General features: G+C 42.7%; 1 protein-coding gene across 4 annotated transcripts in view; it reads left to right on the forward strand.

The window, feature by feature from the left end:
- CADPS2 (calcium dependent secretion activator 2) overlaps window positions 1-23,446 on the forward strand; it is a 373,090-nt gene that overhangs the window by 78,647 nt on the left and 270,997 nt on the right. For all 4 annotated transcript variants that reach the window (XM_081331670.1, XM_081331671.1, XM_081331672.1 and 1 more), the window contains exon 2: window positions 94-207. In XM_081331670.1, coding sequence (XP_081187796.1) covers window positions 94-207 — 114 coding nt within the window. The remainder of the gene's footprint in view (window positions 1-93; window positions 208-23,446) is intronic.

The following is a 23,446-nucleotide window of genomic DNA, read 5'->3' on the forward strand; positions in this document are numbered from 1 at the left end:
GAAAGAAAGAAAGAAAGAAAGAAAGAAAAAGAAAAGAAATATTGGAATAAACAGAAATGTGTGGATTTGCTAACAGTATTCTTCTTCCTTCAGCTTAACAAACAACAACTACAAGTGGTGAAAGAGCGGTTCCAGGCATTTCTAAATGGAGAGACACAGATTGTGGCTGATGAAGCTTTTTGCAATGCAGTTCGAAGTTACTATGAAGTAAGTAAAAGCTTTTTCTCTTCTGTATTTGTGTGTGTATCCATTTCACATGAGCCTTTATATTAGCTACAGTACCTAATGAAAACATTTTAAATAATGTTTTAAATTAAAAACAGTAAATCAGGCTTAAAACAAGGATTCTCTCTGAATATTTGGACTAAACACTCACTGCTTCTAGTAGAAGTCTGATACGTGTTTGTCCAAAATTCTGGAATAAAGTCATTAATATTTCAAAGGTTGTTTCAATGATTGGAAAAAGGACAATAAGGAATTCTTCATAAAATTATTAGTTAGCAATATTAGCCTTCTGTTGTACTAACATGTACAGCTAATGTAGATACAGTATATGGGAAATTGTGCTAATATGAAGGAGCCACAAATAGCATTCCTTTTTTACATGCATGCATCCCAACCCAAAATTGATTTGTCTGAAACCTTGTTGAATTTTTCTTGTTGCCTCTTAGAGACTGGATTAGGATCTGTTTGAACAAGAATAACTTTTTACTTTTCCACAACTGATGAAGTATACATTTCCTGTCCAAATTTTTTTCCAGTTATTTTATAATGGGATACAGACTTATTCATGAAATCAGCCTTCTCTGAAGAACTATCATTTCTAAGTTTGGTGTTTAGCAGAAGCCTTTCCCCATGAATCCTGTGCTCATTACTTTACTGCATAGTTTGTCCATATGTGAAGATTAGATGGCTTATCTTCTTCATGTCTGTTATCTAGAACAACTCCCTAGAGATGAGAGAGAAATGGACATATTCAGTTTGGAAATCATTCATTAAAATGAATGCAACTCTTAAAGCTTCAGCACTTGTATTTTCACACAATGAGAAAATGTGAGACTATTTTAATACATAGATGGGCACTATTCTACTAGACTTTAAGAAATTGAAAATCTGGAATGGAGGCTTGTCACATTAGATCAGAGGAGGTATGCCAGCTGGCACATTCCAGCTGTTAGTAGAATATCCAGTTATGAAAGTCTTAGAGAATATTTTATATTTCATATTTTCATTTATATCTTTCTACCAAGAGTATTTGTTTTACCCTTTTGTTTCCTAGTGTTTTGGCCCTTTATTATGGTGTTCAAGGAATGAGTTCCTTGAACAGATGCTGGGATTAAAGCTTTAAAATAGCTGGATCTAAGTTTAATAATGCTAGGTATATGTTTCCTACACTTTCAACAAGAGGAGCAGATGGGTAAGGAAGTAGAATGAGCATGTACAGGTGTTTCTTGGTTCTGCATCTTTGTTCTTAGTGCTAGATTAGAACTATAGTAGTAAGACCTTAAAATTCATCCTGAGAATGAAGGTCACAGGAAAGCCTGAATACTTTTCTTACCTTCCTTAGAGAGTATTATTGTACATAATAAATAGCAAGGGATATCAAATGATTGTCCTAAAGTTTGTGAGGGAATCAGAGGAATAATAATCATCCCAGTCGTACTTGAATACTTGAATCTTCCAAATAGGTAATGTATTCTTCTATCCATGTTGGTTGGGATTGATTATCCTTTGCTTTCATAAACTTTCCAATTCCCACCCCCAAAATAGACTTTTCAGTTTGTCAGGTTAACCAATATGCACATTTGCTAATGTAGTAATTTATTTCCATATTTAGAATGAGAAAAGGGACAGGATGGCTCAGCAGTTAAAGACACTGAGCTTGTCATCTGGAAAGCTGACAGCCTGGGTTTGAGACGTGAATGATGGGGTGATCTCCCATTGCCCCAGCTTTTGCCAACCTAGCAGTTTGAAAGCATGCAAATGGGAGTAGATAACTCCGTACCACTTCAATGGGAAGGTAACAGCGTTCCATGAGCCTCGTCATATAGTCATGCTGGCCACATGACCACAGAAGTGTCTTCAGACAACGCTGGCTTCTCCAGCTAGGAAAAGGAGATGAGGGTTATGAAATGTCTCTAGAGTTGGACACGACAGGACCGGGGAAATCTTTAACTTTTTTTCTTTTGGAATGAGAGATGCCTGAAAACAAACTGTTGAAATTAACCACTTAAAATATTTTTCCTATATACTAAATAGGGAAACATGACAAATAAGGAAATAAGTTGATGTGTCTGTGGTTAACAGCCAGACAGAAATAATGGTCCAGAAGGGTTTAATTTATACAATCTAGGGAAATTAATGAATTTGATTTTTTCTAATAGCCTCCAATGGAAACAAGTTACCTTCTCTGATGGTCTGTAGTGATAACAGTGATATTTACTGGTAGGAGACTGGAGGCAGAGAGTGCTAACAAAGCTTTAATCAATTTACATTTTTTATGATGGCACATCACTGAAGGGCGTCGTGAGAAGTCAGAATCTTTTACAAGTTAGTATTCTCTTTAGAATCTAATGAAACAGTTGTAACAGTCAAAACAAATGTTCTTATTATTTCATATTCCCCTTTGGAGGCAACATTAAGACCTCACTGAGCAAGAAAGGGATTGATTAAAAAAATGAATGCAGTCTGGAGTAGAGGATTCAGTTTGTTTCCTTTTGATTGAGACAATCCTTGAAACAGCATGGCTTGATAAATTAATGGCTTCCTCAACTTACATTGGATGCCACAAAATCTGAAGCAATTTTGTTTACTCTAAAATAACTGCCTTGTTAAGGAGTTGGTCACACTGCCTGGTTTGCTGTGGGCATCAAAATCTTTAATTTACAACTCCAATATTTCACTTTAGCAAATACAAGCTCATGGTCTAGTCCAGTATTTCCCCATGTGGATGGGGAATTCTGTAAGCTAAAATCTTAACATTGCCAAGATTGAGAAACACTAGTTTTTTAGTGTAAATTAACATCCCTTCCCCCCCTCACTTTACATACTTTGTGGAGTTTGCTTAATATATATTACATGATGACTCACATGGTTAGGACACTGGCTTGACAAGTAGCAAGCCCATGGTCGAGACCCGTTGGGCAGGGTGAGCTCCTGTCGTTTGCTCTAGCTCGTGCCAGGGACGTGAAAGGAGATCCCAACTGGGCATCCCCTGGGCAACAGTAGTGTCACCGGCTAATCCTTTCAATCCAGAAACTCCTCGGTGTTCCTGACACGACTGTGCTGTGATTATTTTATTAAGTTTCTTTGCCGCCCATTTCCAAAAGGTGACTCTGGGCAACTTACAACATTAAAATAATATATAAATAAATGTATAAATATATAAAATGTTTTATTGTCTTTAAAATATGTCTATCTGGTAGGTTCATATGCATTGCTTCTCTTTAATTAAATGTTTCTCATCAGTGTGCTTAATAAAGCCTGCCACTTTCCTTTTCCTTAGAAAAAAGCTACTTTGAGGGGGAAATGATGTTTAATTTCATATTGTGCACATTCTCTCTCTTTCTCTGTCCTTCATACTTTGCAGAAGATCCTTTTATTACAGCAGCTGACAAAATCTTTATACCCTCTTTTCTTTGGAGTGGCTTTATTTCTTCAAGGGACAAAGTAGCTTTGCACATGATTAATATATAAGCTAAGACTACCGGGATGGTCTTGAACATATTTACTGTTGCTGGTAGCATCTCTCAGCAAATGGGACACTTCACGAGCTTGTCAAAAGGCTGACCTTTAACCAGTAACAGTCATTAATAAATTATCAAATAGTGAAAGTACAGAGCTGATCTGGATCAGAAGTAACATGCAATCCTACCTTGATAGGGTGAACATTTAGGATAGGGAGAATATTTAGGTTTAGGGGGAACATCCAGGTTATCTGCAGGACTGCTTTTCCCTAAGGACATCTACCCATAGTATCAGCCCAGGTTGGTATGCTCCTACACCCTTCCCCTAAATATTGCCATCTGATGGGACTAGAGAGTGTGCCTTTCCCATGGCAGCCCCTGCTCTATGGCGCACTCTGCCCCCTGATGTTTGGCAGGTCTCCATCCTCCTGGCCTTCTGTAAAGCTTGGAAAACCTGGCTTTTCCCCCAAGCTTGGGATAAGATTGGATAACTGCACATTAGAAGTTTGACCTTGTGCCAGTTTTTGTTGTTTTTATTGTTTTAATGTGAAGTTTCCATTTGCTTGCTTCTATTATAAGATTGCTTTCTTCCAGACATATTTATAGTACGTTGTGTAATTGAAATATATTTTGTTTTCACCGACTTGCCTTCAGGTGCTGTGACTGTTGGCCATTTTATTTGGATACTTCACTTTTATTCTATGAAGACTACATAGTATTGAAGGCTTAGGAAGCAAAACAGCAGTTAAGACTTCACCATATATCCTGCTAAATGTCTTTGTGAGCACTAGGTATTCATCATAGAGTCATTATTTTTATTGCTTTAACTGGATTTTTTTTTTAAAAAAAACCTCTTAACAGGAGCCATCATTACGAGTCTCTGCACAGTAAATATTTTTATAGTATTTTATTTTTAATTTATTTTGGAAGCTGCCAAGAATCATCTTTAGTAGCAGATTTTCCTTACATTGTTTTAGTTTCTATAATAGATCTTGACATTTGAGATATATTGCAAATGATATAACTATGTTTGTGCATTAAGTTATCAACAACATAACTATTTGTTGATTCATTAATTCATTTAGATTGTATAACCACAGGTAGTCCTCGACCTATAACCACAAGTGAGCCAAAAATTTCTGTTGCTAAGTGAGACATTTGTTAAGTGAATTTTGCCCCATTTTTCAACATTTCTTGCCATAGTTGTTAACTGAATCACTATAGTTGTTAAGTTAGTGACATGACTGTTAAGTGAATCTGGCTTTTCCACTGACTTCACTTGTCAAAAAGTTGCAAAAGGTGATCACATGACCCTGGGACACTGCAACTGTCATAAATATGAATCAATTGCCAAGCATCTGAATTTTGATCACATGACCACAGGGATTCTGCAACAGTCATAATTGTGAAAAATGGTCAAGTCACTTTTTTCAGTGCCATTATAACTTTGAATGGTCACTAAGTGAACTGTTGTACGTTGAGGACTACCTGTAACCTCTATAAAACAGTTTTAACTGGTAGAAGCAATCTATAATAAATGTGTTAGAAGCAGTCTTCAATAAATAAATATTTGCCTACTAACCAGCTTGTTGAACAAGAAGGCTCAGATAAGGAAAGTTCATATCAGCAACTACTCTTCCTCCCCCTCCCCCTCCCTTCCTCCTCCTCCTCCTCCTCCTCCTCCTCCTCCTCCTTCTTCATATTTCTAACCTATACAGTTCTGAGCTTTCTTTTGCCAGTTGAGCCCACAATACTTTCTGATGTTGTCGATCCATCTTGTTTTAGGTCTCTTTCAAGGATGCTTTTTATGCAGTGGGATCCATTCTATGACTGCTTGGTCCACCTGCCATCAGTTCTTCTTGCTAGGTGACCAGCCCATTTCCATTTCAATTCTTTTACTCTCTTCATGATATCATATACTTTAGTTTGTTCTCTAATCCATGTGCAGGCCTTTCTTGCAAATCTGCAAATAGGGAGGGAAGGAAGGAAGGGACAATGGGAGGGAGGGAGGAAGGGAGGGAAGGAAGGCATCCACCCCAGTCCCACCCCCCTCCACCAGAGACCCACGGATCCCCCCACAGCCCTGCCCGCACCCCCCACAGGTGCCCCACAACCTGAGTGATGGACTGGCTACATACACACAGCAGCCATTGACTTCGCTTGTCAAAAAGTTGCAAAAGGTGATCACATGACCCTGGGACACTGGCTGTCATAAGTATGAATCAGTTGCCAAGCATCCGAATGTAAATCACATGACCCTGGGGATGCTGCAACAGTCATAAGTGTGAAAAATGATCATGTCACTTTTTTCAGTCCCGTTGTAACTTTGAACAGTCACTAAGTGAATTGTTGTAAGTCAAGGACTACCTGTACTTTATCATTTTTTCCTTTTTTTTTTTGGTCATCAAGTTTTTCACACCTTGCTAGGTGACTGGTGGTAATCGGATATTGCCATATCCTAAAAGTGGTACAATGGGGGAAAAGGTGGTACATTAACACGTGGCAGGTGGTATGCAGCCCTGCCTAGCCAAGTGTAGTGGGGGAGGGAAAGAACCAGTGTAGGCAAGGACTTACTGTGAGAGAGTCCTCTGGAGATGCAGAGTGGCTAGGGCAGGGGTCGGCAACCTAAAAAAGGAAAAGAGCCACTGGGAACCGGTTCCATCACAAATTAAAAAAAGTGGGAGCCGCGTGCGTGTGTCCATGCACGCGCATGCGCAAAAAAGTTTTTGCGCATGCGCGGACGCACGCGGCTGCCATTTTTTAAAAAATGAGATGGAACCGGTTCCCGGTTGCCCGACGGCGACGGCCCGTCTGCAAAGCTGCCGCTTTCGGCAGCTTTGCAGACGGGCCGCGGCAGCCTCCTCAAAGAGCGGCGCCCCTGCCCATTCCGGGAGGTGCGCGCGTACCTCCGCGCGAACGGGCAGCGGTGCCGCTCTTTGAGGAAGCTGCCGAAAGCGGCAGCTTCGCAGACGGGCCGTGGCAGCTTCCTCAAAGAGCGGCGCCCCTGCCCATTCCAAGAGGAGCGCGCGCACCTCTCCGAATGACCGGAGGTGCGCGCGCACCTCCCCAAACCTTTGGGGAGGTGCGCGCGTACCTCCGCGCGAATGGGCAGCGGTGCCGCTCTTTGAGGAAGCTGCCACGGCCCGTCTGCGAAGCTGCCGCTTTCGGCAGCTTCGCAGACGGGCCGCGGCAGCTTCCTCAAAGAGCGGCACCGCTGCCCATTCGCGCGGAGGTACGCGCGCACCTCTCCAAAGGTTTGGGGAGGTGCGCGCGCACCTCCGCCCATTCGGGGAGGTGCGCGCGCACCTCTCCAAACGGGCGGTGCCACTCTCCATTTGGAGAGGTGCGCGCGCACCACTGCCCGTTGGAAGAGGTGCGTGCGCACCGGGCGGCTGGGAGCCGCAAGAGACGGCTCAAAGAGAAAGGAGAAAGGAGGGGGGGCGAAGACGGGAGAGGCTATAAAAGTAGGCAGTTTGGGCCAGAGAGGGAGAGAGAGAAAAAGAAGGCAACCTTGGGAGGAGGTGGAGTCAGCTCTAGCTGCACCAAAGGGGAAGGAGGAGGATGGTGGGGGGGAGAGGAGAGGAGATCAAGCAGGCTGGCCATGAGCCGATCTACAACTTCTGTGGCAGCCACTTTTGCTGGCAGCAACAAACAGGCAATAAATGCCTGTTTAAATGCAAGGAATGAAGAAAGATAGCAATGAAGAAAGGCATCATCAGCTGGAGGTGAGACACAGAGGGAGAGAGATGGAGAGTGGAAGGATTCTTATGTGCTTTTGTGACTGAAGTTCTGGGACTTGAGCAATGTGGGCTTTGTGTTCTGAAGGAGTGTTTGGCAATTTCTATTTGGCTGATGGCTGATGTCTCGTGTTAGCTTCTATTGCTCTGCTATTGTTAGCTGTAAGATTTGCTGCAAGGGATTTTGAAGAATTTTTCTCCTGAATGGATTTTGCCTGTAGCATTCCTTTACTTATGAATGGAGCCATTGGGGGAAGCTGCCTTAGCTGGCAGCCAATAATTACTACATTTTGTTTTTCTTCCTTAAGTGCCGGCTGCACTCCTTAACTTTCCTTTCTATCTAGTTTCTAATTCTTAAAGGGGAATGTGCCTTTTTAAGCTAGTTCACTCAGCAGCTTGTCTTTTCTGTCTCTGGGGCTTTTCCTTGTTTGATGAATATATGGAAGAGAGAAAATATAGGCGGAAGGGGGGGGTTTCAAATTCTTCCTTCAGAAGGAGGTGGGCATGAGAAAGAGGGAGGCAGGGAAGGAGGGAGGAAGTCCCGCCTTAGCACTTGGCCACCAGCAGCCACCAGCAGCCCTGCCATTGATTTGCTTGTCAAAAGGTTGCAAAAGGGGATCACATGACTCTGGGACACTGTGACCCTCATAAATATGAATCAGTTGCCAAGCATCCAAATATAAATCATATGACCTCGGGCATGCTGCAATCGTCATAAGTGTGAAAAATGGTTATAAGTCATTTCAGTGCAATTACAACTTTGAACAGGTGGGTTTTTTTGGTCATCAAGTTTTTGACACCTTGCTAGCTGGTACTCGAATATTGCCCTATCGTAAAAGTGGTGCAATCGGTGAAACTCCCATTTAGATATAGCTTGGCATACAGTTTAGCCTTCCGTAGTTTCCTCAGCACTTCACGGACCAATTTAATGTGCTCTTCCATAATCTCAGTGTAAATGAGAATGCCATCAAGATAAACTAACATCCCCTTATACAAGTGATCATGGAGCACCTGGTTGATTAACTCCATGAATACAGCAGGGGCTCCTTGTAGTCCAAAAGGCATCACTTTAAACTGGAAACTTCCCAGGGGGTAATTGAAGGCAGTTTTCCATTTCCCCCCCTCCTTAATCCGGACTCTGTAATAAGCCTCTCCTAAATCCAACTTTGTAAAAACTTTCCCTTTTGCCAAGTGGGCCAACATGTCCTTCATTAAGGAAAGGGGGTACATTTTCTCTATGCTGACAGTGTTTAACCCTTTAAAATCCACACATAATCTCAGCGAGCCATCTTTTTTTTTTTTTGAACAATACAGGAGCTGCTACACATGATTTTGCTGGTTTGGCTAAAACCCCAAGCCAGATTCTTATCAATGTACTCTCTTAAACTGCTTCATCTCTCTCGGCATCATTGAATACATGTAAGATTTCAATGGTGCAGTCCAGAGCCTGGTGTGTGTGTGTGTATGGGAAGACGTTGCACTCTTTCTCACTAAATGCCTTGGTTAAATCATGGTATTCAGTTTTGGACAAGCTGGATTCATGGCAGCTTTTCTGCAATAGTCAATAGTGTCTCAGGGTGCTCCTCCTGAACCTCATTTATGGTATGGCCCTTTATGTCACTGGTGGTGGCAGGTGGGAAGGGCCCTAGCCCCAATCTTAAATTCCTCACTCCATTCTCCCACCAGATGTTTAGGTGCCATTTGTCGAGCTAGGGCAGACCCAAAATCACAGCCTTAGTCATTTTTGGGACCACTATAAAACAGATGATTTCCCAGTGCTGACCCATTTCCAATTGCACTGGTTCTGTCAGGTGCGTGGCAGGTGCACCGCTGATAAGGGATCCGTCAGCTTGTTCAAATCTCATGGCTAGGGGTAACAGCCTTGCTCAAATCCCCAGCTTGAGCACTGTGGGCAGATTAATTAGTAACCTTGTGCAACCTGAGTCTATTAAAATGTTTAAGTCCATTTGGGCCCTGGTTTTGGGTACTATTATCTTGGCAGGAATGGCAAAAGGTGGGATGGGCTGACTTACCATCGGATCTTTCTCACCTTCCTCATCACTGTCGTATGGTGTAGGCATCTGCTGTGGCTCAGACTGGGCTTTCGTCTTGAGCTCAGTAGGACGGAAGTTCTTGATGTCTGGCTCTTGACATGCCCAGTTTGTCTTCTCTCTTCTTCATCTGGGGTTTTTTTGCAGCTCTGCGGTGGCAACTGACATGCTTCTGGGTTGGGGGGTTGGGAGCCAGGCACTCCACAGCATAGTGACCCATTTGATCACATCGGTAGCACTTGATAAGAGCTCTGGCTGGCACTTGGGGGACACTGGTGGTCGTAGTGGCTTGGGAACATTGACCAAAAAGTCACTTCTCTTGGAAGTGTGGCAGCTTGGGTTAGGCTGTGCTTGGATATCTGGGGCATTCCAATTTGATGTCCAGCATCACGGCCATGCTGTATCACTCCCACAATTGGTTGGTAATGCCCCGATAGATGTAGGCTTGGAGAAAGTCGCAGTCTAGTCCTTTCTTGTAGTAGTTGATTAATGATCATTCCAACCACTGCCCCAGCTGAACAGCAACTCTTCTAAATTCTTGAATGTATTCCTTAGTGTGACGGCCTCTTTGTTCAAACGATGGATCTCCTTAGTGGCCAGCAGTCTCTGGGACCTGTCTTCAAAACAGCCTCTCAGTTGCTCCATGAATAGGTTAGCATTCTGCAGCTCAGGAGCCCCTTCATCATGGAGGTTGGTCACCCACTCAGCCGCTTCCCCCTCTAGATTGGCATCCACAGCATTCACCATCATGGCATTATAGTAGTCATAAGCATAGCGATCTAGATTAGCCCATATTTGATTTACGAAGAAGGATAGCTTGTCTGGGTCCTCATCAAAGGTGGGCTTGATGGGAGGTGGCTCAAACCTCAGCGGAGCCACCTGCACCTGCTGCTGTGCTGCTTGTTGGACCTTGGAATATGGCCAAACCACTCTCTGGACTTCATTTGGCCAGGCTCCTGGACTGGCAGGTTGAGGCTGCGGCAGCATATTTGGCTGGGATACAGGGCTTGACAACACAGTTGGCTGGGGAACAGATGAGGTGGCACAGGCTCCAGCAATCGGGCTGGGACTCCAGCGAGGGAGGGAATAAATAGGTAACTCTTAGCATTCCCCCCCCCACATCGCACACACCCTGCTTGACAGGAACCATCTCTTTTACCTCCAGCCTGGCCAACATCTCCTTCAGGAGCAAGGGGCTGTGGACTGTGGACTGGAACTTCCAGTCTCCAGAGTCATCCCCTCCAATTGATCCCTTTCCCTTCTGGTATGCCACGGATGAAAACCCCTGGGATGGCAGCAACAGGAGTTCCCCCTCAGCAGCAACAGAAGTGTTCCTGTGCTGAGTGGCAGCCTCAGCTTGATAGAGGTCCACCAGGATTGTAGTTCCCCGCTGCGGTACCAGCTTCCCAGGTTGGGTCAACCTGGATTTTGGGCGAGCCCCTGCCAGTGATGCCTCCTTGGTGGTTGGAGCGGCTGCTTGTGCTCTGACAGCTGGAGTTCTGTTGTGACCAACAACGGCTCCATTCTTTTCCTCCATCTTCAAATTTTCTGAGTCTTCACCGCTCTCCCAAAGGATGGGTAGGCAGTTGGGGCCCAGCACCCCAGAAAAACTAAAGTTGTAGGAGACTTGGTTTAATGTCATGGTTCCAACAGACAGAGATGAATAAAGCAGAACTCCGAGGCTTGAAAATTCTTCAAAGAACATGTTTGTTAGTTACAAAATATTGGCATGATCAAAAGTGAAGCCAAGTCTGAATTGCCAACTAAAAATTACCCAGTTACAAAGTATAATGTCCCATCCACAAAACTATGCAATCAACTATGTTCCCAATGTATTCTTTTCACAGGCTTTTTTATACAATGCCCAGTCCCTGATCGTGGGAGCAGTAGATGACCTTGGTTCCCATGGGACAGAAGATTATTTTGACTAGTGAAGCACCTGGGAAAGCCCCCCTCCCTCTGTTCTATCTGGCAGCCTAGAATGAAAAGAAAAATGACTGCAGCCAGGTCATTGTAGAGTTGACAAACTGTGTGCTCCCACTACTCATGGTGATCATGATGACTACTGTATTATCTAGGGGGTATTCTTTCAAATCTTAATAATGATGTTTATAATATAATGTCTATGACTTGAAAAATGTAAAGTCAACCTTAAGAATTGGCATTCATAGCACAATATACACAGAGGAAACAGGAGGAACTGGGTATTATTGGTGAGCCCTGGTGTTGGAAACAAAATATTTGTCACACTGGAGAACCAGATCTATTTTTGAAGGTTCCGAATGTCAGGACCCACCCCAAACCACGTCTTAGGAAGACAAAAACTCTTGGAGTCAAGTTTTAGTCCAAAAGGAATCTTTACTATGGCATGCTTGGTTGTAGGAAATGAGACAGGGCTTAATGGTTCCACGATGTAAACCCTTATAAAGAGTTCCCGGTTTAACCCCCCTTAATCCCCATTTGGTCAGTCCCCCCATCTTTCCTCTCGTATCATCCATCTCGTGGGAAAAGGAAGTTAGGACCCTTTTGTTTATTGCTGTCTACCGTGACAAAAGCCAGATGCTAGCCCCCCCTTTTGTTTCCCCAGTTCAAAAGGCTTCTCCTTTCCTTTGAAATGCCTATTGCCGGTTCAATAAACATCTGTCCTCTTCTCTTCGGGAGATGGCAGAATCCATGGGATATGTTTGAAACATTCCATTTATGAATATGATATAAATGGATTCTGACAGTCCGCTCTCCTTAGAAGAAAGATGTGTCCATCTGTAGGGGGAGAAAAGAAAAGAGAAGAAAGAAGAAAAAAACACATGTGTAAATGTTAACTCGGTTTGTTTGGATATTCTGTATGAAATCTCTTAAGCAGCTTTGGTGCTTTAACGTGGTGTTTGCTGACCCATTCATTTTCTGAGGAGGGGAGGTGTTTCCAAGCCACTAGATATTGAGTTGTTCCATGATGTTTCCTGGAATCCAGAATTTCCTTCACCTCGAAATGTTGTTCTCCTTCCACCATGATGGGAGGTGGTGGTGGTGGAATTTTTGTTCGTAGGGGAGATTGTTGTTCTCTCTTTATTAGACTGCAGTGAAAGATTGGGTGTATTCGTCTAAGATTTTTAGGTAGTTCTAATTCAACTGTTACTGGGTTTATGATTCTTTTAATTGGAAAAGGTCCAATGTATTTTGGTCCTAGTTTTTTACAGGGTTGGAGAGACTTAAGGTATTTTGTAGACAGATATACCATCTATCCCACCTTGAACGGGGTGGGATCAGATCTTTTCTTGTCTGCCTGTGTCTTGTGTGCTAATCTAGCCTCTGTTAATGCTTTTCTGACAATAGGCCAGGTGTATTGTAACTGAGCAATCCATTCCTTTAGTTCTGGAATTACCGGTTCTTTTGGAGTTAGATCAGGTATGGGGTTGAAGCTGTGGCCTGTGGCTACTTGAAAAGGAGTGTAACCTGTGCTGGAGTGAATTGCGTTGTTATATGCCACTTCTGCGAAAGGCAGCAGGTCTGTCCAATTGTTCTGCTGAAAATGTACATAACATCTTAAATATTGCTCAAGTACAGAGTTAGCCTTTTCTGCTTGCCCATTACCCTGAGGGTGATGACTAGATGTCAGTCCTTGGGTAGTTCCTAACAGAGATAAAAATTCCTTCCAGAATGCTGAGGTAAATTGCACCCCCCTGTCAGATATGATGCGTTGTGGTGCTCCATGCAATCTGTAAATATGTTGTACAAAAAGTTTTGCTAATGCTTTTGCAGTTGGAATTTTTGGGCAAGGTATGAAATGGACTTGCTTAGAGAACAGATCAGTAACAGTCCAGATAACGGTGTTTCCGTTGCTTTCTGGTAGTTCCACAATAAAATCCATGGCTATTTCTTTCCATGGGGCTGAGGGATTCGCCACTGGTTGTAACAGTCCTGGCGATTTCCCTTGTAACCTCTTGGCCATTGCGCAAATTTGACAGCTACCCACATAGCTTTCTATGTCCTTTTTCATAGATGGCCACCAAAATTGCCTTTTAGTTAAGTGTAGGGTTTTTACAAAGCCAAAGTGTCCTGCTGATTTTGTATCATGGTACAGTTGCATGAAATTGATTCTCTGTGTGGCCGGTATATATAGCTTCTCCCCCACCCATGGCAGTCCATCTTTAATTGTGCACACATGTTTATTTTTCTGGAACCATTCATCACTTTCCAAAGATTTCCTGAATTCTATTCCAGTTTGGCTATCTACCTTCGGCTTCATTTTTTCTTGTGCCCTGGTGGTGACTGGTGCTGCCAGTTGTTGTTCCGGTACAAGTGGTTTAAAGTCAGTAACTCTTGTGCTGTTATATTGGGGCATGCGGGATAATGCATCTGCCAGGAAGTTCTTTCCCCCCGGTAAGTGTTTGAGAGTGAAATTGAATCAGTGAAAGTGTTGGGACCAGCGGGCTTGCTTAGGAGTGAGCTTCCTGGGCGTTTTTAGTGCTTCTAAATTTTTGTGGTCAGTCCAGACTTGGAAAGGTATTTTATTTCCTTCCAAAAATTGACGCCAAGTTAATAATGACCACCTTAATGAGAATGCTTCCTTCTCCCATATTGGCCATCGTTGTTCAGTTTCTGTAAGTTTCCTGGATGTATATGCGCAAGGTTGCAACGCCCCCTCATCATTTTCCTGTAGTAATACGGCTCCGACTGCTACGTCGCTCGCATCTGCCTGTATTACAAAAGGTTTGTTGGGATCTGGGTGTTTAAGTACAGGTTCCGCAGAAAAGAGTCTCTTTAGCCTCTCAAATGCTGCTTGACATTCCATTGACCATTTTAGAGGCTGGCTGGGTTTCATGGGTGACCCCCCCTTCGTTTTCAACAAATTTGTGAGGGGCATGGCTATTTGGCCAAATGCAGGGATGAATTGGCGGTAGAAATTTGCAAACCCCAGGAAACTTTGCAATTGCTTCCGTGTGTGGGGGGGTGCCCACTCTAGTACTGCCCTGACCTTCTCTGGGTCCATTTCGATGCCCTCTGGGGATATGCGATATCCCAGGTAGTCGATTTTTTCCTGATGGAATTCACACTTCGATAATTTAGCATATAAATGGGCAGATCGCAATTTCTTCAGGACTGCTCTGACTAGTTTGATATGTTCCTCTTTGGTTTCTGTGAAGATAAGGATGTCATCGAGGTAAACCAGGACCCCTTATATAGGTGCTCTCTCAGTACATCATTAATTAATTGCATAAAGACTGCGGGGGCCCCTTGCAGTCCAAATGGCAATACTTTGAATTGATAGCACCCCATTGGGCAGTTGAATGCAGTTTTCCATTCGTCTCCTTCCTTAATCCTAATACGGTAGTATGCTTCCCTCAGGTCTAGTTTGGTAAAAATCTTTCCTTTCGATAGGTGGGATAGCATATCCTTCATTAGGGGAAGGGGGTACAGATTACATTCACTAATTGTATTTAGGTTTCGGTAATCCACAACCAAACGAAAAGACCCATCCTTCTTCTCCCTGAACAGAACCGGGGCGGCTACTTTGGGTTTGGCGGGCTCAATAAATCCTCTTTCTAAGTTTTTCTTTATGAATCTTTCCATTTCTGCCATTTCCCTTGGGCTCATGGCATACATCCTGGGTTTTGGGAGTTTTGCCCCAGGTTTGAATTCTATGGTGCAGTCTGTGGGGCGGTGGGGGGGGGAGCTCATCTGCTCTTTCCTCACTGAAAACCTCAGCCAGGTCCCTGTATTCCTCCGGTATCTCTGTTAGCCCCTTCTCTTCCCCCACTGCTGCTTTTTCCTCCCTCTGGGTTGGGGGGGTGTTTGGGGGTTTTACGTTTTCCTGTTCCCCTTTTGGGAAGTTGAGTTCTGCAGTCCTCCAGTTTATCCCGGGGTTCCATTTCTTCAGCCATTCCAGTCCTAAAATCATTGGGCATGCCATGCCTGGGGCCACTATAAATGTTATGTCTTCCTCATGGGACCCCAGGGACATGTGGAGTGGTAGAGTGGCTAGGGTAGCTGGTCCCCCCCCCTGCTATAGACCCGTCTAATTGACTGAAGGAGATTGGTTGTTTTAGCCTCCTCACTGGGATGCTCAGTTCCTCCACCAGCGTTGGGCTGATGAGGCAGCGGATGCAGCCAGAGTCTATCAGAGCTTTTATTTCATTGGCTTTTGGTGCAGAGGAAGCTAATATAGTCACTGTCTTAAGTATGGGTGGAAGAGGTCCACTTACCAAAGGTTCTCCCTCTGAGCTGTCTTCCGAGGTGTCCACCGCCCCTGCAGTGTAGGCCGGAGTCCAATCCCAGGTTTTGGCAGGAATTGTGGACTCTACAGCCTCTGTTCCCTTCATGGAAGATTCTTTTGGGTTGCCTTGAGACTTCCCCAGCTTTTTGGAAGATGGTGCCTCTGTTTTGCGTGGAGGGGCTTTCGAACGACATTCTGCAGCACGGTGGTCCTCTCTCCCGCAATTGAAACATCCCTTTGATTTTTTAGCCGTGGCCGGTGGGTTTTCCCCCTCACGTGTTTGCTCGAGTGGCGGGCGGCCCCATGGTTTTCCTCTGCGTTGTCTTTTCAATAGGTCTATTTCCACTTCCTCTGCCAGGACATACCAGTCATCGAGATGGTAGGGGTCTCCCCGAGGCAAGCAAGCGTCATACAGGTCGTAGTTTAGACCGTCTTTGAAATGGCTGAGGAGGATGTCTTCTGGCCAGTTCAGCTTGCTGGCGATGGCTCAAAATTCTTGGGTATATTCGGCCACTGTTCTCCTGCCCTGCCTCACCGTCTTGATTCTCTCCCGGGCCTTCCGGTCAGCCAAAGGGTCCTCGAATCGTCGCCTCAAGGATGACATGAATCGGTTGAAGTCGTTGAGTTCTGGGGCGTTGGAGTCATGCAGGTTCACCACCCAGTCTGCAGCCGTCCCGTCCAGGGCAGATTGCACAATTCAGATGCGTGTTTTGTCACTGGGGATGTCCCGTCCGTACTCTTCCATGTAGCTGAGGACTTGGGTTAGGAAAAATCCCAGTCGTGATGGCTCCCCCTTGAATTTAGCTTCCAGGGGTGGGAATCTTTGGCTGGATCGTTGTCTGCGCCGCAGAGTGTATCGCTCCTCATCTCGATCCCCATCTGTGGGTCTGGGGGGGGGTGGGTACCGCTGAGTCAGCGGCTCCTGTTCCATTGGACAGCCCTGGGGTTTCAGGTGTTGGATCCCTTCCGTTACCCCTCCAGTTGCGACCCCAGGTGTTGTGGTTTCCAGCTCTCTCCTCCCTTAGTGAGCTCAGGGTTGTTTTCATCAAGTCAATAGCTTTTTCCAGAATCCGCTCTTCCTCACTGGCATGCAGGGAGTTCTCCATCTCTTGTTTCCATTCCGGTTGGTGGTCGCTCCGTCTCAGGGTCACTTCTCTCGAAGCCTTTTCCCACTCACTTTTCCTTCCAACGCCCATCGACCACCGGGGTTTTTGTTCGTGCTGCTCCGCCGTTTCCTCCCAGGAGGAATATGATGCTTCAGCTTCCCAATGTTTCTGGGAGTTCGGCTGGGAGGAAGGCTCCTTCTCCGTGGGGCTTTCTTCCCTTCTTGCTTCATCGTCAGACATCATATTTATTTGCAAAGTCCCCCGGTAAGGTTCTTCTTCCCGGGTTGACTTTCGTTGCAAGCCCTGTCTAATGTCAGGACCCACCCCAAACCACGTCTTAGGAAGACAAAAACTCTTGGAGTCAAGTTTTAGTCCAAAAGGAATCTTTACTATGGCATGCTTGGTTGTAGGAAATGAGACAGGGCTTAATGGTTCCACGATGTAAACCCTTATAAAGAGTTCCCGGTTTAACCCCCCTTAATCCCCATTTGGTCAGTCCCCCCATCTTTCCTCTCGTATCATCCATCTCGTGGGAAAAGGAAGTTAGGACCCTTTTGTTTATTGCTGTCTACCGTGACAAAAGCCAGATGCTAGCCCCCCCTTTTGTTTCCCCAGTTCAAAAGGCTTCTCCTTTCCTTTGAAATGCCTATTGCCGGTTCAATACACATCTGTCCTCTTCTCTTCGGGAGATGGCAGAATCCATGGGATATGTTTGAAACACTCCATTTATGAATATGATATAAATGGATTCTGACACCGAATCTCTTATTTCTTCTACAAAAATCCTCCAAAAAGCAAAATGAAAAACAGGTTTAGAACAAATTGAAGGGCTGATAGAAAGAGAATTTTTGATGCTCTTCAGTCTGAGATGTGACTAATTGAGAGATCAGTCTAGTTCAAATAAAGCAGTCTAGTAGCAAGTATTTGTTCTTGAAAGCTCAGTGTTTCTACAGCACTTAGATGCTCTTGCCTCTCCTTATAGCTTTTCCCAATTTATTTAGTGAATTGTTTATGTAATTAGAATATATTTTCTTTAATTTAAAAAACCGCTTCCTCCCCTCTTTCAAATAAGCATTAAAAGTCTGATGGGGTTACTGGGGAACCCTAAACTAATTGATTTCTAGGAAGAGGAATTGGAGTTCCAATTCATCCTGGCAAATTTGGAATTCTAAATGTATGTCTTTTAATCTAAGAGCTGTAGTGTGGATTTACAAGATAGTGGTCCCCATGGAATTCAGCCCTATAAAAGTTTTATTTTAATACATCATAAAAAAGTAAAATAATAACTTAGATTTGTTTAAGTATTTTGGCTTTTTCCTCTGTAATAATAGAAACCATTACCCCTTATGGAGTTGGAAAAATTGATCAATTTCTTGCAAGGGAGTATCACATTCTGACTTGCTACTGTACTATTATCTCAGGAGAGACCAATTTCTTTTATCTCTGCCTCAGTGAGATCACTGTTGGGTGACTACAAAAATGAGTCCATCTGACTGATTACATGCTTCATTTTGATTCCGTTCTTTCAATCTGTTATGCCCTTTGAGAACTGATTGTTTTGATCTGGGATAAAACTCATCTTGAGAAGTAACAGTACTAAACACCAGTGTGTCCAACGTGAATTAGAAAACATGATTTGCATGTACATTTAATCTTGGTCTGTTTCAAAAGAGGGCATATCCCACCTGAAGATCTGTGGCTTTGTTAGATATTTATCATCAGGGTGGGCAAAAGTAAAATTTACATCTCTTCAAGTTAACCTTAACTATTAGTGTCCTCATGGATATATCCATGTAATTTTCTTGGCAGCAATATGGAAGTGGTGTGGTATTGCGTTCTTCTGGAATGATAACGTTTTTCCCCCCAGTCTAGCTTGTCATAAATCAGATGTTTGGTAAATAGAATTTACAGGTCTAAATGCAGTCATGAATTGTAACCTTGCTAATTTGTAAATCTCAAATAAAAGATAGAGTAGTCCGATTTACTAAACTGGTTTTTTTGGGGGGTAGCAGTGCCTTATTGGTTACTCTCTGTTTTAAATGCCTTCTCCTTCATTCCTTCCTCCCTCTCTCCTCTCTCCCTAAGCTTTATTGTTAGCAGTATAATCTGTAGAATATTCTTACATGAAGACAAAATATTTAAATTATAATTTTAGTATTTACAAACTATTGAATAGCTAAATATTTAATATTTTACTAAATGTTAATGGCTCATAAAAGAAAATGTAATATAAATATTTGTCTGGATGGCTGTTAACATTATATCAAGCTTGATATATACTTAAGATGTCAAGCTTTCATAAACAAATTTATAAACTCTGAAAGGATTAATTTGTTACCCAAATATTTGTTATTCTTTTCCATTCAGCTGGCTTTCATGCCTAAACTCACAGACTCCTGGTTTCGAGACCTTAAATACTACACCAAACTGGTTCTCCATCAACTATTTATCATCTTTCTCAGTCTTTCTCTTTATAATATTTGTAATATTGGGATGAGATCACTATTATTGTTGTTGAATGTTTTTAGGTTCCTATAATTGATGTAGTTGCAAAGAAAGAGAGAACAGCAACAGTTCACAATACCATAACAAGGAGACATCACACATAAAAGCCTAAAATATACTGCAGGTCTGTATTGCACTATTCCCTCCATATTTCCTGATTTAGTGATGACAAAGCTTATTTAAAACATGTAAATTATAATTATGGCCTTTTATCGTATATGAATTTTAAGATTCTGCTTGTTAGTGAAAGATATCAAGGATGTTGGGTAAACATTATGGATTTAATGAGATGGCTGATTTCTATCTATCTATCTATCTATCTATCTATCTATCTATCTATCTATCTATCTATCTATCTATCTATCTATCATTCCTATTACCAGTAGTAATAGGAACCACCAGAAGTAACATAGGATATCTTTCCAAACCTTACATATACTTTGAGTTAGGATGAGTGCTGAACAATTTCTCCATCTGTAAATCTATCTGAAAAATCACATTTAATCAAATAGATAACAAATGTTCACATTTCTCCTCAATTTTACATGTCTGATGGTAGGAACCATCTCACAAGATAGATGGATGGAGAGAGAGAGAGAGAGAGAGAGAGAGAGAGAGAGAGAGAGAGAGAGAGAGAGAGAGAGAGAGAGAGAGAGAGAGGGGGGGGTACAGGTACAGGCAGACACATACACATACAACTTTGAGGAATCCTTGATGCTCTCTGAGCTTGGTTGTTTTCATGCAGATGTTTCATTACCCAAACTAGATAGCAACATCAGTGCTAGTAGAGACTGGGGTTTGCTCTCAATTTATATTCTAGTGACTTGCCATGTCAGTGTTGGTGGGAGTGATCCTGATGGGTTTGGAGTTTTTTGTTTTGTTTTGTTTTTGGGTTGGACTGTTTACTGTTGGCTTGTTTGGCAGTTCTTTGATTGGGGTATTGTTCATTTCTTGATTGTTGGTCTGATGTTAATTTTCAATCCTATATGAATAGGTCAGACTGTGAAACACACACCATGTAGACCTAAAGCTTCTTTTATTAGAACAGCTATAATCACGGAATCTTAGAAAGGGTGAACGTGTCAGTCCTTCAAGGCAGACCAGACTAGGAAGCCAAAGTTACTAATACTACTTTTATTATAGGGTTACAGGAACAGAAACTTACAAGTATGAACGTGCTTCCCTTCTTCCCTCTTATCTTCATGTCTGAGTCATTTTCATAAACTGTGTTTTTGGTCTGGGATCAAGGCTCATTCATCTGACTGTGGTTTGGGTAACAGATCTTCCCTCTCTCCTTCAGAGTTATCCTGTATATTTAGTGCAGGGCTACAACAATCCAAACAATTATTAGATGGCAGCAAAATTATACAAAAACTGAAATCTAAAGAAAACTGCAGCCTACATTTGGTAGCTCTAGTTTTAACTTCATCTGCCAGTTTGCCATTTTAACCCTCCAATTATTAATAAGAACAGCAATTAAAAGTATGCAATAAAATAATATGGACAGGAAATGAAAATCAAGTCTTTCAGTTTAGCCATGTCTTAAACTGCTATTGGTCAAAACTGTAGCTAGTTAGAATGTGGGTAAATACTGTAAGTACAGTAATACTATAAGTACACAGTAATGCCTAAGCCTCAGATGTCTGTTTAGGAAATTTAGCCTAGATTGGTGTACAAATGAAGTGTTCCTAGGGACATACAAAGGAATTATAATCAGATTTCTTTATTGTTCCACACCTATAAATAAAATATTGTCAACTGAGGCAGACTACTACCATATTTTCCGGCATATAAGACGACTGGGCGTATAAGACGACCCCCTACATTTCCTGTTAAATTATAGGGTTTGGGCTATACTCGCCGTATAAGACTACCCCTCTTCCAACGCACACCAAATAAAAATTAAAAAACATCAGATTTGATTTTAATATGGTAATTTAAATTCAAATGCTTATGACATGCAGGTGCTTAGTAGGAAAACTGTCACTTATAAACATAAGGCTGTTTGTCATCAAACATGTAAACATAAAACAGTGCAAGTGGATTAAAGTATAATAATAATAATAATAATAATAATAATAATAATAATAATAATAATAATAATAATAAGAAGAAGAAGAAGAAGAAGAAGAAGAAGAAGAAGAAGAAAAAGAAGAAGAAGAAGAAGAAGAAGAAGAAGAAGAAGAAGAGGAAGAAGAAGTTGGAGGGGACCATGGAGGTCATCTAGTCCAACCCCCTGCTAAGGCAGGAAACCCTATACCATTTCAGACAAATGGCTGTCCAGTCTCTTCTTAAAAACTTACAGTGTTGGAGCATTCACCACTTCTGGAGGCAGGTTGTTCCACTGGTTAATTGTTCTAACTGTCAGGAAGTTTCTCCTTAGTTCTAGGTTGCTTCTCTCCTTGATTAGTTTCCATCCATTACTTCTTGTCCTGCTTTCAGGTGCTTTGGAGAATAGCTTGACTCCCTCTTGTTTGTGGCAGCCCCTGATTCCAGCAACCATTCCCTATTTTCCTAATTCACTTTTTCACTTTTCCTAATTCACTCTAAAGCTTTCCCTGCGCAGAGCCTTAAGTAACACAAGCTGCCTGCAATTATTGCAGGTTCTCATCCCACCAGGCTCAAGGTTGACTCAGCTTTCCATCCTTCCAAGGTAGGTAAAATGAGGACCCAGATTGTTGGGGGCAATAAGCTGACTTTGTAATAATGCTGCTTGGGGGGTGTGTGAAAGCCCTAATAAACAGGCATATACACAGAATGAAGGCTATTGCTAAGCACATTGTTTTGTGCTTTAAATTGTAAGCCACCCTGAGTCTTTGGAGAAGGGCAGGATATAAATGGGATTTATTTTTTTTTTAAAAAAAAGACCAAATGGGAGATCCGCTCCAGGTTTTCCAGCCAGCCCGCCCAGTTCCTGAGTCAAATGTGTCCTTAGAGCTAAGCCGCTGCTCTGGCTGCTGCCTTCCCCACATGCCTTTCAAGTTGGGATATACTACAGCTGCTCTTCAACTTTAGAAGAAAAGATGCCCAGACCCCAGCCTGTAAAAAATCACAGACTGCAGCTTCTTCTCCAATTGGTCCCTCTTTCCCTGTGCAGACTAAATGGGAGATCCGCTCCAGGTTTTCCAGCCAGCCCTGTCCCTAAATTTTCAGCACCCGGCGTATAAGACGACCCCTGACTTTTGAGAAGATTTTCATGGGTTAAAAAGTAGTCTTATACGCCGGAAACTACGGTACCTACCTGAAAGTTATACTGGGAACTATGAGGGAGGAGCTGTCTTCACCCTCTTTCTCTCATACAAACTAGGTACCCCCTTCCTGACAATCCAGGCTACATGCCATCCCAGTTGCATTTCAGTCCTATTCATAGTGATTATCCTCAGGCATGAAGATCAATCGTTGATGTCACCTGTAAACATTTAGAAAGTAAAAAAATATAGAAAATGCAGCATGTTTAGTGTGCAATGACTTAACATTCTTTTTTAAAAATAGTTCAGCTAGAAATAGGCAGCTAGAAAATTAAAATGAGGTTATGAAATCAGGCAAATTATTATACTACTGGCCTCAACAGCCAAAGCTTTGGCAAATTTTAAAATTTTAGCCAATAAGCTTGCAGTATTCAAATTAGCTAGGCCATTGTTTATGTTAGTTTATGATACTAGGAAGTGCATCAGTTGACATGGCAGTTGAAAGGATTGGCTGATCCCACAAATAATCTCTCCTCCAAACATACCAGGACAAAAAATGTTACTTATCTAAGTGTCTACACTTTGAAGAAATCATCAGGATTTTTTTTTAAAAAGCATATTCTGGCTACTTACAAAAGGTAGGAGAAATGAAGCCTTTTAATCACTGCAGAAGAAAAATCTCACTTTGCTGGAAATTGGCCTTAGGTTTCTCCCTAATGTTTGGTGTGCCAGATTCCCAAGCTGCAAGCCCATCTGTGTACTATATGAATCTAACACTTCAATGGGGGAAGTGGGCCATGTCGGAGATCTATCATCCACCTTTATTTGAAGAGAATCTGCCTTCCAAGAAGATGGTGGGTGTCTTGGTGATCCCAGAAGACGAAGCTAAAAATGCTTGTGGGGTGGAAACTAACTTCAACATACCACCAAATACAAAGGACTGGATTGCTTTCATTGCAAGA

The sequence above is a fragment of the Vipera berus genome (assembly GCF_964194415.1).
Source record: "Vipera berus genome assembly, chromosome: 6".
NCBI classification, from domain to species: domain Eukaryota; kingdom Metazoa; phylum Chordata; class Lepidosauria; order Squamata; family Viperidae; genus Vipera; species Vipera berus.